The sequence below is a fragment of the Mobula hypostoma genome, chromosome 21 (genome assembly GCF_963921235.1).
Source record: "Mobula hypostoma chromosome 21, sMobHyp1.1, whole genome shotgun sequence".
Taxonomy (NCBI): domain Eukaryota; kingdom Metazoa; phylum Chordata; class Chondrichthyes; order Myliobatiformes; family Myliobatidae; genus Mobula; species Mobula hypostoma.
The window spans coordinates 22,361,483-22,375,184 of NC_086117.1; the positions used below are offsets into that span (position 1 = coordinate 22,361,483).

The window sequence follows — 13,702 nt, forward strand, 5'->3', positions numbered from 1 at the left end:
CTTGTTCATTCAGAGGGTGTTAAGAGTGTGGAACGAGCTGCCAGCCGTGTTATGGATACAGGGTCAATTTCAACATTTAAGAGAAATTTGAATAAGTATATGGATGAGAGGGGTATGGAAGGCTATGGTCCATGTGTAGGTCGATGGGACTGGTCAGATTAGTAGTTTGGCACAGGTTAGATGGGCCAAAGGGCCTGTTTCTGTGCTTATGACTATGAATTTAGGAATAGCAATAAGCTATTTGGGCCCTTAGATCTGCTCTACCATTCCAAGTGATCTCTTAATAACTTTGCTCAACTAAAATCCAAAAATCTTAAGTTTAAAGTTAACACACTAACAGTTTCCAACTAGTGTCACAGTGAAATTATACCCATGAACTTCTCTAATCTGTTCTAAAACACTACATAAATTACAACCGCAAACACGAGGAAATCTGCAGATGCTGGAATTTCAAGCAACACACATAAAAATTGCTGGTGAACGCAGCAGGCCAGGCAGCATCTGTAGGAAGAGGTTACAGTCGACGTTTTGGGCTGAGAACCTTCGTCTGGCCTGCTGCCTGCCTTGCTGCGTTCACCAGTAATTTTTATGTGTGGTACATAAATTAGAAATTTTCTTCATTTAATTAACACACTGCCTGATTGGGAACTAAATGAGGTGCTCTCAGTATTTCTTTCACTTTGGGTGAGATTTTTTTAAAAGAGGCTGCAATTAGCTTTAATGCTTAAATTATGCATTTTTAAAGTTTTACACCTGTACACAGAACAGAATTTCATATTTCTACAGTAATTTCTTACATACAAGTTTCATTTCAGGATGGTATGGTACTATTTTTAGAATATGTTCCCTCGTCCTACACTCTCGAACCATGGAAATAGTTGCTCTGTATCCAATTTATTCGATTTCCTTAATATCTTCAAAATTCCATTCAAATCTCCCCATAATCATGTTCCGAATGCATACACTCTACTTGTGGTTTGATCTAAGTGCATCTTTCTGTTTCTGTAGTAAAATCCTCAATCCTTTTTATAGAGACTTCTATAGTACAACTTTCAATTACCCTTTCTGATTATTTTACATTCCTGTCCATGGCAATTTAATGATGAGTATATGAACTCAAATCATCCGAAACACCACCCAACTGCCATTCCTCCACATTCTCCTTGGACCTCTTTCACACCTGAACATTTCCTTGGTTGGATGAAGAATTAAAATGATAAATCATTGAATTTTGTAAGAATACAGACAAAATAGCAATTGCAAGCGAGTTCAAAAACAGTGCTCATACCATAATGGCTCTGGTAAGTTTATAAGGCAGAACAAGGGATTGCATCTGAAAACCACTTTTCTAATAAATAATAACATTCTTTCCAATAATAGCTATCCTGAGAACATTATTCAGTCTCCTTTTGTTGGGTCATACCCACTAAAAAGAAACTTCTTTTGCTGAAACTCAATCTATATCCAATGTACTCAATTTCATTTCAGAGCAATGCAGCATACATTTGTAAGTACAGAAGTTATATTTCATTCATCAGGTTTACTGAGCCATTGTTTTATGATTGCCAACTGCTGGAATGGGGGAATGTATCCAAGGCTGTACTCCAACTCTGGCTCAAGACAGGGGCTGAGACAGAAATTAGGAGCAGAACGCACTCTTTGATGTGATGCATGGGTGTGAGATGTAGAAACATTTATCAGTTGTACCATGATTTTAATAATTATTGATTAAAACTAGTTCAATGTTCTCAAATATTTAAGGTCATTCTACAATTAACAATCGTAAAATTCTGTGAAAAAATCTAGCCCTCCCCTCCCTTTATATTGATGCACAGTGATCTCTGACCTTTATGAAAGTGTCTACTTCCATTTTCCTCCTTTTAGCAAGTGCCTCAATTTCTACTTGGCAAATGGAACAGATGTATAAATGGTTCACAGAAGGACCACCTCCAAACCTGCCACAATCAAGACAAGAATATTGAGACATATAGCAATTTTGTTAGATAATCAGGAAGAATGCCAAATTTATTGTTAGGTAAGGATATTTTTATCACGTTAAACCCAATTCTCCAAACTATCTCCTTAATCCTCAATAGTTTTACTTTCCAAACAAATGTGTGATATTTTTAAATATATTGATTGAATCACATTTGTCATCTTCTGGGATAATTTCATCGTGGATTCATATCAGTATAATATCCTCATGTCAATATCCATTTGTCTTTTTATTTTAAGTCAGATTTTCTTTCCCAAAGCTTAATTCTAATTATAAAGGCCTTCCCTTGGGTTAAAACAAATTAAAGGGAAGTCATGCCTATCCTGCTAATTCTTTTAACAGTTTTAAAGACCTCAATCATGTTAATTTTAATTTATCTCTATTGTACACAACTGAGATTTATTCAGTCTTTCATCTGATACTAGAATCATCAACATCTATATATCCATTCCAAGGCATGAATGTGCAATGCACACAATGCTCTGAGTGAGTCTAAAATGGTTGCCAGCCATAAAAAATAGAATCATTACTTATATAATTTTGTATGAGGAATTAGGTAGTTTTTGTTCAGCCTCTCCAAAACAACATTGCTGACGGAAAAAAAAAATAAACAAAAGTTAATTCTTTTGGGAATGACAGGCTGTTACTCAGACTGAACCTGACCTAGCAATATGATTAACTACGCTGTTTTTAAAAATACAAAAATGCTGTTAAAACACTAATTTTTTTGATAACAAATTTCAAAAGTCCACTCTAAGAAGTCTCATTCTACTTACCTATTGTAGAGATATTCCCAAACGTTTTGGGGAAGAATTACTACCAGATCATCAATGTAATGGTACTTATTTGGAGGAATACCTGTCAAAAAAAGGTGCACTCACAGTCATTTTGAAAATAGGAGACCATGACACTGTTTTGCACAAATTGGAGGGAAGAGTTCAGTATCTTTAAACATTTTGCACTTTTTGGGTGACACTTGACACTTGGGTGACACAAATAAGCACGCCTTCCACTACTTTCCACTGCTCAAAAATACATAAGTTCCAATTTAAGAATGTCTGAGGTTTACTTACAATCATTTGTTTTAGAGCAAAGTCTCAGGTTGCTAAACTTTTAACTTCTGCTTTATCACATACAACAGTCCTTTCATTAAATTGACAATTACTGACAACAAATAAAAGTTACAATGGAATAACAAATCATCCAAGAAAAGCAATAAAATAATCCCTCAGATATTTGCAGACATGAGCGACAGTAATTAAAATTATAAGCAGCAGGATATTTAAGTAGTAAAGTTTCATTTTCAGTTGTTTTCCCCCATTACCTTCACATAAACAACTGGATTGGTGATTCTTAACAAGCTAGTTCAAGTATTTTTTCCAAACTGAAGGTTTTGTATAATTACAAACAACTATTTGTAGCTTAAACAACCACCAAAAGGAAGCAAAAGTAAAGGATTTGTGGTTCTCAGCTTTTCTTTGATTAGACTGTTTCTTAGACCCAAACTCAATGGGAGGAAGGGCCTGTTTCAGTGCTATGATTCTGTACCAGATTGACATGTTAGGTCATTTCAAATCACAGTTAAGAATCAAATACTTTGCTGTGGGTATGTAGTTATATATAATCCATACTGAATGAGAACAGATTTCCTTCCCCAAAAGACCAGATGGAATTTTATAAATAACCAAGTTGCTTTATGGCCATTGTTATGACAATGATTTCACTTTAAATCCCAAATATACCTGTATTTAACTTTTTGAAATTAAATCCTGTTATTGAGGGATTTGAACTCGTACCTCTAAACCATTTGTTCAGCTCAGTAGATACCAACACTATCCTAATTTATTCTTGAAATAAGTTCTGAATATACACAACAGCAGAAGGATTAAAGAAAAAAAAGTCAAGAGAAAGAGCTAGAGTGAGACACTGAGAATGTAAGAGAGAAAAAGAGGCAAATTATTTGGGCAACACACACAAAATGCTGGAGGAATTCAGCAAGTCAGGCAGCATCTATGGAGGGCAGTCAACGTTTTGGGCCAAAACCCTTCATCAGGACTGGAAAGGAAGGGGGCAGAAGCCAGAATAAGAAGGTGGGGGAGAGGAAGGAGTGAAAGCTGGCAGGTGATAGGTAAGACCAGGTGAGGGAAGGGAAGTAAGAAGCTTAGAGGTGATAGGTGGAAGAGTTAAAGAGCTGAAGAAGGAGCAACCTATTAGGAGAGGACAGTGGACCAGTGGACTATGGAATAAAGGGAAGGAGACCCAGGAGGATGTGATGGGCAAGGTGAGAGGGTAAACAGAATGGGAAATGGAAAAAGAGAGAAGGCTGGGTGGGCGGGGGTAATTACTGAAAGTTAAAGAAAGCGAACGTTAGAGAATGCCATCAGGTTCAAGCCAACCCAGAAAGAATATGAGGCGAGTTTGGCCTCATTGAACAGTAGAGGTGGACATGGACAGACATGTCAGTGTGGGAAAGGGAGGTTGAATTGAAGTGGGAAGCCATTGGGAGATCCTGCCTTCTGCGGCACACAGAGAAAAGATGCTTGACAAAGCGGGCTAGCAATCTGCATTAGGTCTCTTCAGTGTAGAGGAAGCTGTGCCGGGAGTACTGGATACTATAGAAGATGCCAACAGACTGCAGATGAAATGTTGCCTCACCTGGATGGTGGTGAGGAGGTGGTGTTGGGGTAGGTGTAGCACTTGTCACTCTTACAGGGCAGAGATCAGTGGGGAGGGATGAGTGGAAGTTGCAGAGAATGATGTGTTGGATACAGAGGCTAGTAGGGTGCTAGGTAAGGACAAGGGGAACCTATCCCTGTTAATGCAGCAGGATGATGAGATGAGGGCAGCATTGATAGTGATGGAAGGGAAACGCTGTTTTTGAAAAAATACATCTCAGATGTTCGAGAATGGAAAGCCTAATCCTGAGAAAAGGTGCGGCAGAGACTGAGGAACTGAGAGAAGGGAATAGCTTTTTTTTAAAGAAGTGACAGGGTGGGAAGAAGTTTAGTCAAGATAACTGTCAGTCAATGGGGTTCATAAAAGGAGAGGGGGGAAGAAAGATAGAGAGAGAGAGAGACGGACGTCTGAGAAGGACCAAGTAAATCTGAGAGCAGGGTGGAATTTCAAGGCAAAGATAACGAAAATGAAAATTGTTCAGATGCAGGTGCCAGAGTATCCATTTTCCCCAGGCTACTGACCTCCGTGTAAACAAAGGAAGGTGTGGTTTGTGATTGGCCCTGGTTCAGTAAAGGTGTTAAATTTATTTAGCCACTCTCTGGAGATGTAGAATTGGAGAAGGCTGGGTTCCTTCAAGTTGGCCAAAGCTACGACCTTTTGTCTCTCACGCACTGCTTCCTCACTACTCTTTCTGAAAAATATATTCAAAGAAACATCAACTTACAAGAAGGAAGGTAGAAAAGTGCAAGTTATTCTAAAATCTTGATTGTTCCGCACAAAAAAATACAATGCCTTTTGGATAACCATATTATATATCAGTTTCAAAATGGATAACAAGAATACATAGCTTCCTTTAAAATGTTTTCCTGCAGATGCACAGCAAATTAATACACAAAACATAGAAATGTTACCTAGACTTGACTTAGTTAAAATTTTCTGTAACTGAGATGGCATTTGTTGTCTTGGATCATTTAGAACATTGGTAAAAAGCATCTTTTTGAGCAGCATCTTTCACATCCTTTTATCAAGCAATTATGATGCACAAGGGACACTCTGGAATCATTTCAGTGGAGGCAACCATCTCTTGTAGAATTAAAGATCCACCCATCTGATTACAGAATTATACAAAGACTAACTGTACAAATATAAACCTGTGAGAACTTGAGCCTTCAGAAGTGAATGGTAAAAAAAAATTGGCCATGAAGAAATACACGTCAAATTTTGAGAACTCAAAGTAATATCTAGTCTATCTGCTCTGATAATCGTGTCCTGCTTCTCTTGACAACCTCTTCCTGTAATTCTGGTGATTCAGTACTGGGTGTCTTGCAGCAAATCAGTTTTCAAAATACATGTATTTAATTTTTAATCATAGTCCATTTAAACAAACATGTACTTTAGAATTTGGAAACTAAAGCTCAAATATGTGTGCAGGCTTGCACTATAAATAAGTGGCTTAAAATCAGTGACAAGCATCAACTGTAATTTTGAAAGGCAGATATATTTTCAGCATTTAATCTTAAATGCCCACCTCCTGTAGTAAAATCAATTTGTAAGTCCTGAAAACTTGGCAGTCACTAAATGGAGTTAAAATTTAATAGAGTAAATTTTAACATACTTAAGGTCAAGTACTGATTCCTCCTAATCCCCTAATAAATACCCAACAAAAGCAAAATACTAAATTCTGGAGCTAGTCAGAAGATTAAGTACCATTTGCAGACAGAAACTGATAGTTAATGGCAATGGTCATTCACCAGAACAAATAATCATAAAATATGTAGAGAAAATGTCTCCAGTTTTTGTCTATTTGTTCAATTTTAAGTCAATCCTCAGTAATCAAACTTACAATTTTAAGTTCCCTCCAAGGATCTAATCACAGAATTGATTACTAAATTAATTAAGAAACTATAAATACTTAATGAAAAACAACTTCCTGTTTATATAGTGCACCACTAGCAAAAGTGCAGAAGGGGTTTACCAGATTGTCGTTGCCAAAATTTGACAGCTAGCCACATAGGTAGATGTCATAGTCAATACAGAACAGATACAAGTCCAATGAGCCCATCTGGCCATGTTGTCCACCTAGCTAGTGTTAATTTCTTGTGTTCAGCCCATATCCTCCAGATGTCTCCCCTCCATGTAACTATCCAGAAGTTTCTTAAATGATATTATTGTACCCTATCTCACCCACTTCCTCTGGCAGCTCATTCCATATGCACACCATCCTGTGAGGAAAAACGTTTCCTTTGAGTGTTAAAGAGATGTGAAAAGGGTTGTCAGGGATTTGTCTTAAAATTAAATAAAAGCCAAGTGGTTTAGAAAGGAACTTTCAGAGATGGTAGCCCTAAAGGACAAACAAATGGCAGGCAATATTTGTGTATGATTGAAGGGCAGAACTGGAGAATGGCCACTGTCACCAATAGGTTGCATTAAGATTTCAGAGACAGGAAGCAGCAAGGTCATTAAGGGATTTGAAAGAAAGGTGGAGTGGTTTAAAATCAATCTGCTTAATTGTGAATCAATGCAGGCCAGCAAACACAGGGTGAAGGGTTAGCCAGCCACTAAAGGGTTTTAGACAAGGCAGGCTGGAATCAATTATAGAGGTAACAAAAATGCGTATGAGAATTGTAGCCATCCGGTACAAAGTACGGTGACATTACAAAGGTGAAAATAAACTATTCAGATGCATCCTCTGAAGCCCATCTGCACAAATAAAATTGCTAATGAATGATTCTTTTTTTATATAGTTCCCAGGGTTAGGACAGAGTCTGTGGAATCAGACTTTACAAATATTTAATTAAAAGAAATGTTTGCTTCTCCAGTTATCAAAGATAGACAAGTCTGAAAATTTAGACTATGGGAGGGGTGTAATGAGGAAAATAGTGGAGGCCAAGAGTGCTGTTGAAAATGGCTTCTGCTTTCAGGAAAAGTGGGCAGTTGAGAAATTGGGGGAGCCAAGAAGAGATCTTGAGCGATACAAGTGACAACCATCCAGGTGTGGGAAGAGAGCCACAGCAAGAAATTCTTTGCTTGAGATTAGACAGCTATTACCAGGGATGATGAAGAGATATTTGAGATTGATGTTACAATTAAATTCATCAACGATGCACAGAGGTTGAGAAGGAATGGATTATCTCACGGATGTTATTAACAACTCTGATCTCTTCAAATTGCTCAAGATCTTTTCTTGTTTCCCCCAATTTCCCATCTGCCCACTTTTCCTGAAAACAGAAACCCATTTTCACCAGCACTCTTGGCCTCCACCATTTTTCCTCAGAAGTGGAGACAGTTTCAGGTTCCCGGGTATCAAGATCTCTGAGGATCTAACCTAGTCCCAACATATCAATGCAGCTATAAGGAAGGCAAGACACCGACTATACTTCATTAGGAGTTTGAAGAGATTTGTTATGTCAACAAATACACTCAAAACTTCTATAGGTGTACCATGGAGAGCATTCTGACAGGCTGCATCACTGTCTGTAACGGGGGAGGGCACTACTGCACAAGACTGAAAGAAACTGCAGAGGGTTGTAAATTTAGTCGGCTCCATCTTGGGCACTAGCCTACAAAGTACCCAGGACATCTTCAAGGAGCAGTGTGTCAGAAAGGCAGCGTCCATTATTAAGGACCACTAGCACCCAGGGCATACCCTTTTCTCACTGTTACCATTAGGTAACAGGTACAGAAGCCTGAAGACTCAGTGATTCAGGAACAGCTTCTTCCCCTTTGCCATCCAATTTCTAAATGGACATTGAACCCATGAACACCACCTTATTTTTCAATATATATTATTTCTGTTTTCGCATGATTTTTAATCGATATACATATATTGTAATTGATTTAGATATTTATTTTTCCTCTATTTTATATATTGAACTGCTGCTGCTAAGTTAACAAATTTCACGACACATACCAGTGATAATAAACCTGATTCTGATCAACATTGTTTAGGTACTTTGGTTGGGGCAGGACCTTAATTGGAAGAATTCAAACAAGTAGCATATTGCCCTTTAATGCAAGAGGATTGGACTTTAGAAATATGGACATATTTTTTACAACCATACAGGATACCCGTGAGGCCACCTACAGAATACTGTGCACAGTTTTGGTCTCACTATTTATGACAGGCTATACTGGCATTGGAGGTATTCCAAAGAAATTCGCTGATTATAGGGTTGAGCTACCAGAAGCAGCTTACTCTGTATTTCTTGAAGAAGTTTCTAGAAGTTTGTGTAGATTTGGCATGATATCTAAAACTTTGATAAACTTCTATGGATGCACAGATTCCTAACTGGTTGCATCACAGCCTGGTACAGAAATACCAATGCCCAGGAATGATAAAGTCCACAGAAAGTGATGGATACAACCCAGTCCATTATGTTAAAGGCTTCCTCACCACTGAGCACATTTACAAGGAGAGCTGTCACACAAGAAAGTAGTATCTATCATCAAGGGACCCCACCATTCAGGCTACTACCATCAGGCAAGGGGTACAGGAGCCTTGGGTCTCAAACCACCAGGTTCAGAAACAGTTAATACCCTAAAACCATCAGACTCCTGAACAAATGTGGATAACTTCACTCACCAAAACTTACCTGAATCCACAACCTAGACTCATTTTCAAGGACTCTACAACTCATGTTCTCAGTATTATTTTTTTAAATTTGCACAATTTGTCTTATTTTGCAAACTGGTTGTCTGTCAGTCTTTATGTATAGTTTTTCATAAATTCTATTTTATTTATTTTCCTGTAAATGCCTGCAAGAAAATTAATCTCAGGGTAGTACATGGTAACATATCTGTACTTTTGTAAAAAATTAACTTTGATTTTGAAAAGGTGATTTTATTGAAACATACAAAATCCTTAAAGGTATGACAGGATGGATGCTGAAATGTCTCCACTCGTGGGAGAATATTGAATTGAGGCACATAGTAACAAGGTGAGGCAAGTCATTTAAAAATAAGGTGCACAGGAACTTCTTCATGTAGAGGCTGGCTAATATCTGAAATTCCCCTCCCTGGCAGTACTTAAAAAGGAACTAAATATGTTTTTTGAAAAATCAGGGAATTGAGTGATTAAAAACTATATTAAGTGTATGATGTGGTAATTAATTATACAGTACATAGAAACATAGAAAATAGGTGCAGGAGTGGGCCATTCGGCCCTTCGAGCCTGCACCGCCATTTATTATGATCATAGCTGATCATCCAACTCAGAACCCCGCCCCAGCCTTCCCTCCATACCCCCTGACCCCCGTAGCCACAAGGGCCATATCTAACTCCCTCTTAAATATAGCCAATGAACTGGCCTCAACTGTTTCCTGTGGCAGAGAATTCCACAGATTCACCACTCTCTGTGTGAAGAAGTTTTTCCTAATCTCGGTCCTAAAAGGCTTCCCCTCTATCCTCAAACTGTGACCCCTCGTTCTGGACTTCCCCAACATCGGGAACAATCTTCCTGCATCTAGCCTGTCCAATCCCTTTAGGATCTTATACGTTTCAATCAGATCCCCCCTCAATCTTCTAAATTCCAACAAGTACAAGCCCAGTTCATCCAGTCTTTCTTCATATGAAAGTCCTGCCATCCCAGGAATCCAAGTTAATGAATCTGAAATATTCATATCAGTAGTGTTTTTCCTGTAGAATTTGTATCATTTTGAGATGGATTTAATGGAGCCAATCTACATAACAGTATTCTATCATAAGCAGCTAAATAAATTAGATATACATTTTCAGGAGTTTAGAAAAATGAGGGGTAATTTTTTCTGACATTAGCTCCTCAGGGGGCATGATGAGGCAAATGATATGATGCTTCCACTAGTGAAACAATCTTACCAGAATGCAAGCAAGCATTTAAAACTGGGGTGCAGAGGGTAGTGAATCGTTGGAATTCTCCACTCTAGAAAATTGTGGAGGCTAGGTTATTGTGGACATTTAAACATAAGATTGTGGGGCATGGGAAACTTGTACAAACGAGGTGAGGAAAATGCGTTGGTTCCGCCTTAATAATATTGAATGGTGGGGCAGACTTGTGGGAACAAGTGGCCTGTTCCTGTTCCTATTTTGTTATGTTCCATAAGCACAGACTTGCCAACATGCATCCCAAACTCATTTTAGCTATTATAGATTGTGTAGTAGATTTGGAACGTAGGAAACACAGTCATCAGCAAGGTTTCACAAAAACAACATTACAACAATGAACACAATTACAAGAAATTCTGCAGAAAATCTTAAGCAATGCACACAAAATGCAGGAGGAACTCAGCAAGTCACACAACATCTGTGGAGGGGCTGACATTTTGAGCCAAGGCCCTTCATCAGGAGCCTTCACCAGCACTGAGGCATGATAAAGTAGTCTGTTTCAGTCATCTTTATTCTATTTTTTATTTAGAGCTACAGCATGATAACTGGCCCTTCCGGTCCAAATTGTTCATTCTGCCCAATTACAACCACCTGACTAACTAACCTAGTAACCTGTACATTGGATGGAATGCGGGAGAACACTGGAGCACCAGGAGGAAACCCATGTGGTTACGGGGAGAAAGTACAAACTCTTTACACTCATGTTTCTGGCACATTAATTGTGTTATGCTAACCTTTACACTACCATGCCACTCTTCTCAACAGGGAAATACGGATGGGCTTACATGGTCTTCTTCAAAAGACCCTGTGGCATCTTTTATGACTTCACAAAAGAGCAGTTTGGCTTTGACTTCATGCATTGTCTCGCAAAATGCCACTTTAAACAGCTAAACACTCCCTCAGAGCAGTACTAGGTAGATTATTTGCACAAGTCTCTGAAGTTATTAGATTTTAAGCAACACACAAAAAATACTGGAGAAACTCGTCAAACCAGCCAGCACCTATGGAAAAAAGCAAACCCGATGGAGGGTCTCGGTCCAAAACACCAACTGTTTACTCTTCTTCATAGATGCTGCCGGGCCTGATGAGTTCCTCAAGGGGGGGGTGGGTGGGTGGGTGTTGCTTTGGATTCTCAGCATCTGCAGATTTTTTCACGTTTGTCATTAAGTTTCAAATGCATATTTCAACCATTTTCAAGTGTGTTTCTCACCTGTAGAAAAGGACATAAGCTTCAGCATTCTGTACAACTGTCTCATGGACTTCAGTGACATACTGGTCATCAAATTCGTACCACTGACCATTAATTACATTCTGGCAATAGGCTATGTAGTGGCCACCTGTAAAGACACAAGTCTTAGCATAAATTTGTATTACAAACATAGTAAAAATCTCTATCACAAGATTATATGATATCTCTTCCTTAAAACTTTAAAGCACGACCGCCCAAGCAGTCCGCTTCAAGCCCTGCAACCTGGCCACCTTCAATTTGGATTTCATCTCCTCCTGAAAATTCAAACACATTCCATAGGCTGCTCAATTCAAATGTCCAATTATTGTAATTAACCAAAGTGGGGATTTAATACTTAAAAAAAAATAATAATTTGAATCTGAGAACTTCTGAATTCAGAGGAGTAGAATTTATATTTCTTACTCACTGATTATCTACTTGAATTTTTCTGAGCCTGGAAGTTTGGAGAAAGCTCTTTATACATTCTGCATGTTAAATGTTGGATAGATCTTAAATTAGAAGACTAAAACACATTAGTCTCACAAAATTAATGGGAACGCAAGATTATATCTGATCTCCATTGCTCAAGCAGACTCCAGCTGACCACCAGCATTGAGGTATGTTGAGGCAGTCTGTTTCAGACATTTTTATTTTATTTAGAGATACAGCATGGTAACAGGACCTTTTGGCCCAATGAGCCCATGTCAGTCAATTACAACCACGTGACCAATTAACCTAAAAACCCATACGTTTTTGCAATATGGAAGGAAACTTGAGCACCTGCAGGAAATTCAGAAATCTGGAAATGAGCAACAGGCATAATTCAATAGGATAAAGAGATGTGTAGATTTATCAATTTTTAGTCAATTAAGTGTCTTCTATAAGTCTCATGTGATCTGATTCAAAGAATTATGTTCTCTTTACTCACTGCCTGCAGTCCCGTGATGACAGATAACTGATAAAAGATCATAGGTTGTAATTTGAGAAGGGCTCTCCTTTGAGAGGAAGGGTCGAAGATCAAGGCCTTCCAGTGGGAAAGACACGTGGCTATTTACTTTAAAGGAATACATCACTTCATGGCGAAAGCGTTTCAAATGAACACAAAGGATCTGTAAGTAAATAAAGATTCAAAATTACCACTAATTTAATTCTGATTACAAAGCTTGTGTATATTTGCACATTATGAAAACAAACATTAATCTGTTCTGGCGAGACTCTTGATTATAGTTTTGTGTCAACATTTACTAATGCAAATACTAACACTGCCAATTAATTTTCTATGCCAACTAATGTAATGTGGTTGTCAAATGATTTTCATGAACCAAATTTCTGCTGATATTCTAACCTTGAGCAATATAGCATGGAAACAGACCCTTCAGCCCAAGTATAAATATATTACCATGTTGTACACAAAGCAAGCCTTGATAACTTTACAGGTATTACATTACTATTAAATTATTTCAGTGGTCACAAATATAAAATGTTTTATTACAATAGTAATGCTGTTCTCAATACACAATATTTTCAAGGCAGGAAGAAATGTGATGGGCAATAAATGCAGATTTTCCAGAGTTCATGAACACCAACTTGTGTATACTCCTACACATATAAAAAAAAACACAAGTATGGATTTAAACGCAAACAACAGGAATTCTGCAGATGCTGGAAATTCAAGCAACATACATCAAAGTTGCTGGTGAACGCAGCAGGCCAAGCAGCATCTGTAGGAAGAGGTGCAGTCGACATTTCAGGCCGAGACCCTTCGTCAAGACTAACTGAAGGAAGAGTGAGCAAGGGATTTGGAAGTTGGAGGGGGAGGGGGAGATCCAAAATGATAGGAGAAGACAGGAGGGGGAGGGATAGAGCCAAGAGCTGGACAGGTGATAGGCAAAAGGGGATACGAGAGGATCATGGGACAGGAGGTCCAGGAAGAAAGACAAAGG

The 13,702-nt window shown here is 38.3% G+C and overlaps 1 protein-coding gene across 3 annotated transcripts in view; it reads right to left on the reverse strand.

Moving 5' to 3' along the window:
• The window catches only part of usp20 (ubiquitin specific peptidase 20), a 73,482-nt gene that overhangs the window by 21,864 nt on the left and 37,916 nt on the right, over nt 1-13,702 (reverse strand). For 2 of the 3 annotated variants that reach the window (XM_063073614.1, XM_063073613.1), the window contains exons 17-21: nt 12,688-12,868; nt 11,742-11,868; nt 5,194-5,363; nt 2,773-2,854; nt 1,847-1,955 (exon numbers count right to left, since the gene is read on the reverse strand). In XM_063073614.1, coding sequence (XP_062929684.1) covers nt 1,847-1,955; nt 2,773-2,854; nt 5,194-5,363; nt 11,742-11,868; nt 12,688-12,868 — 669 coding nt within the window. The remainder of the gene's footprint in view (nt 1-1,846; nt 1,956-2,772; nt 2,855-5,193; nt 5,364-11,741; nt 11,869-12,687; nt 12,869-13,702) is intronic. The other variant, XR_010021218.1, reaches the window with a different exon arrangement.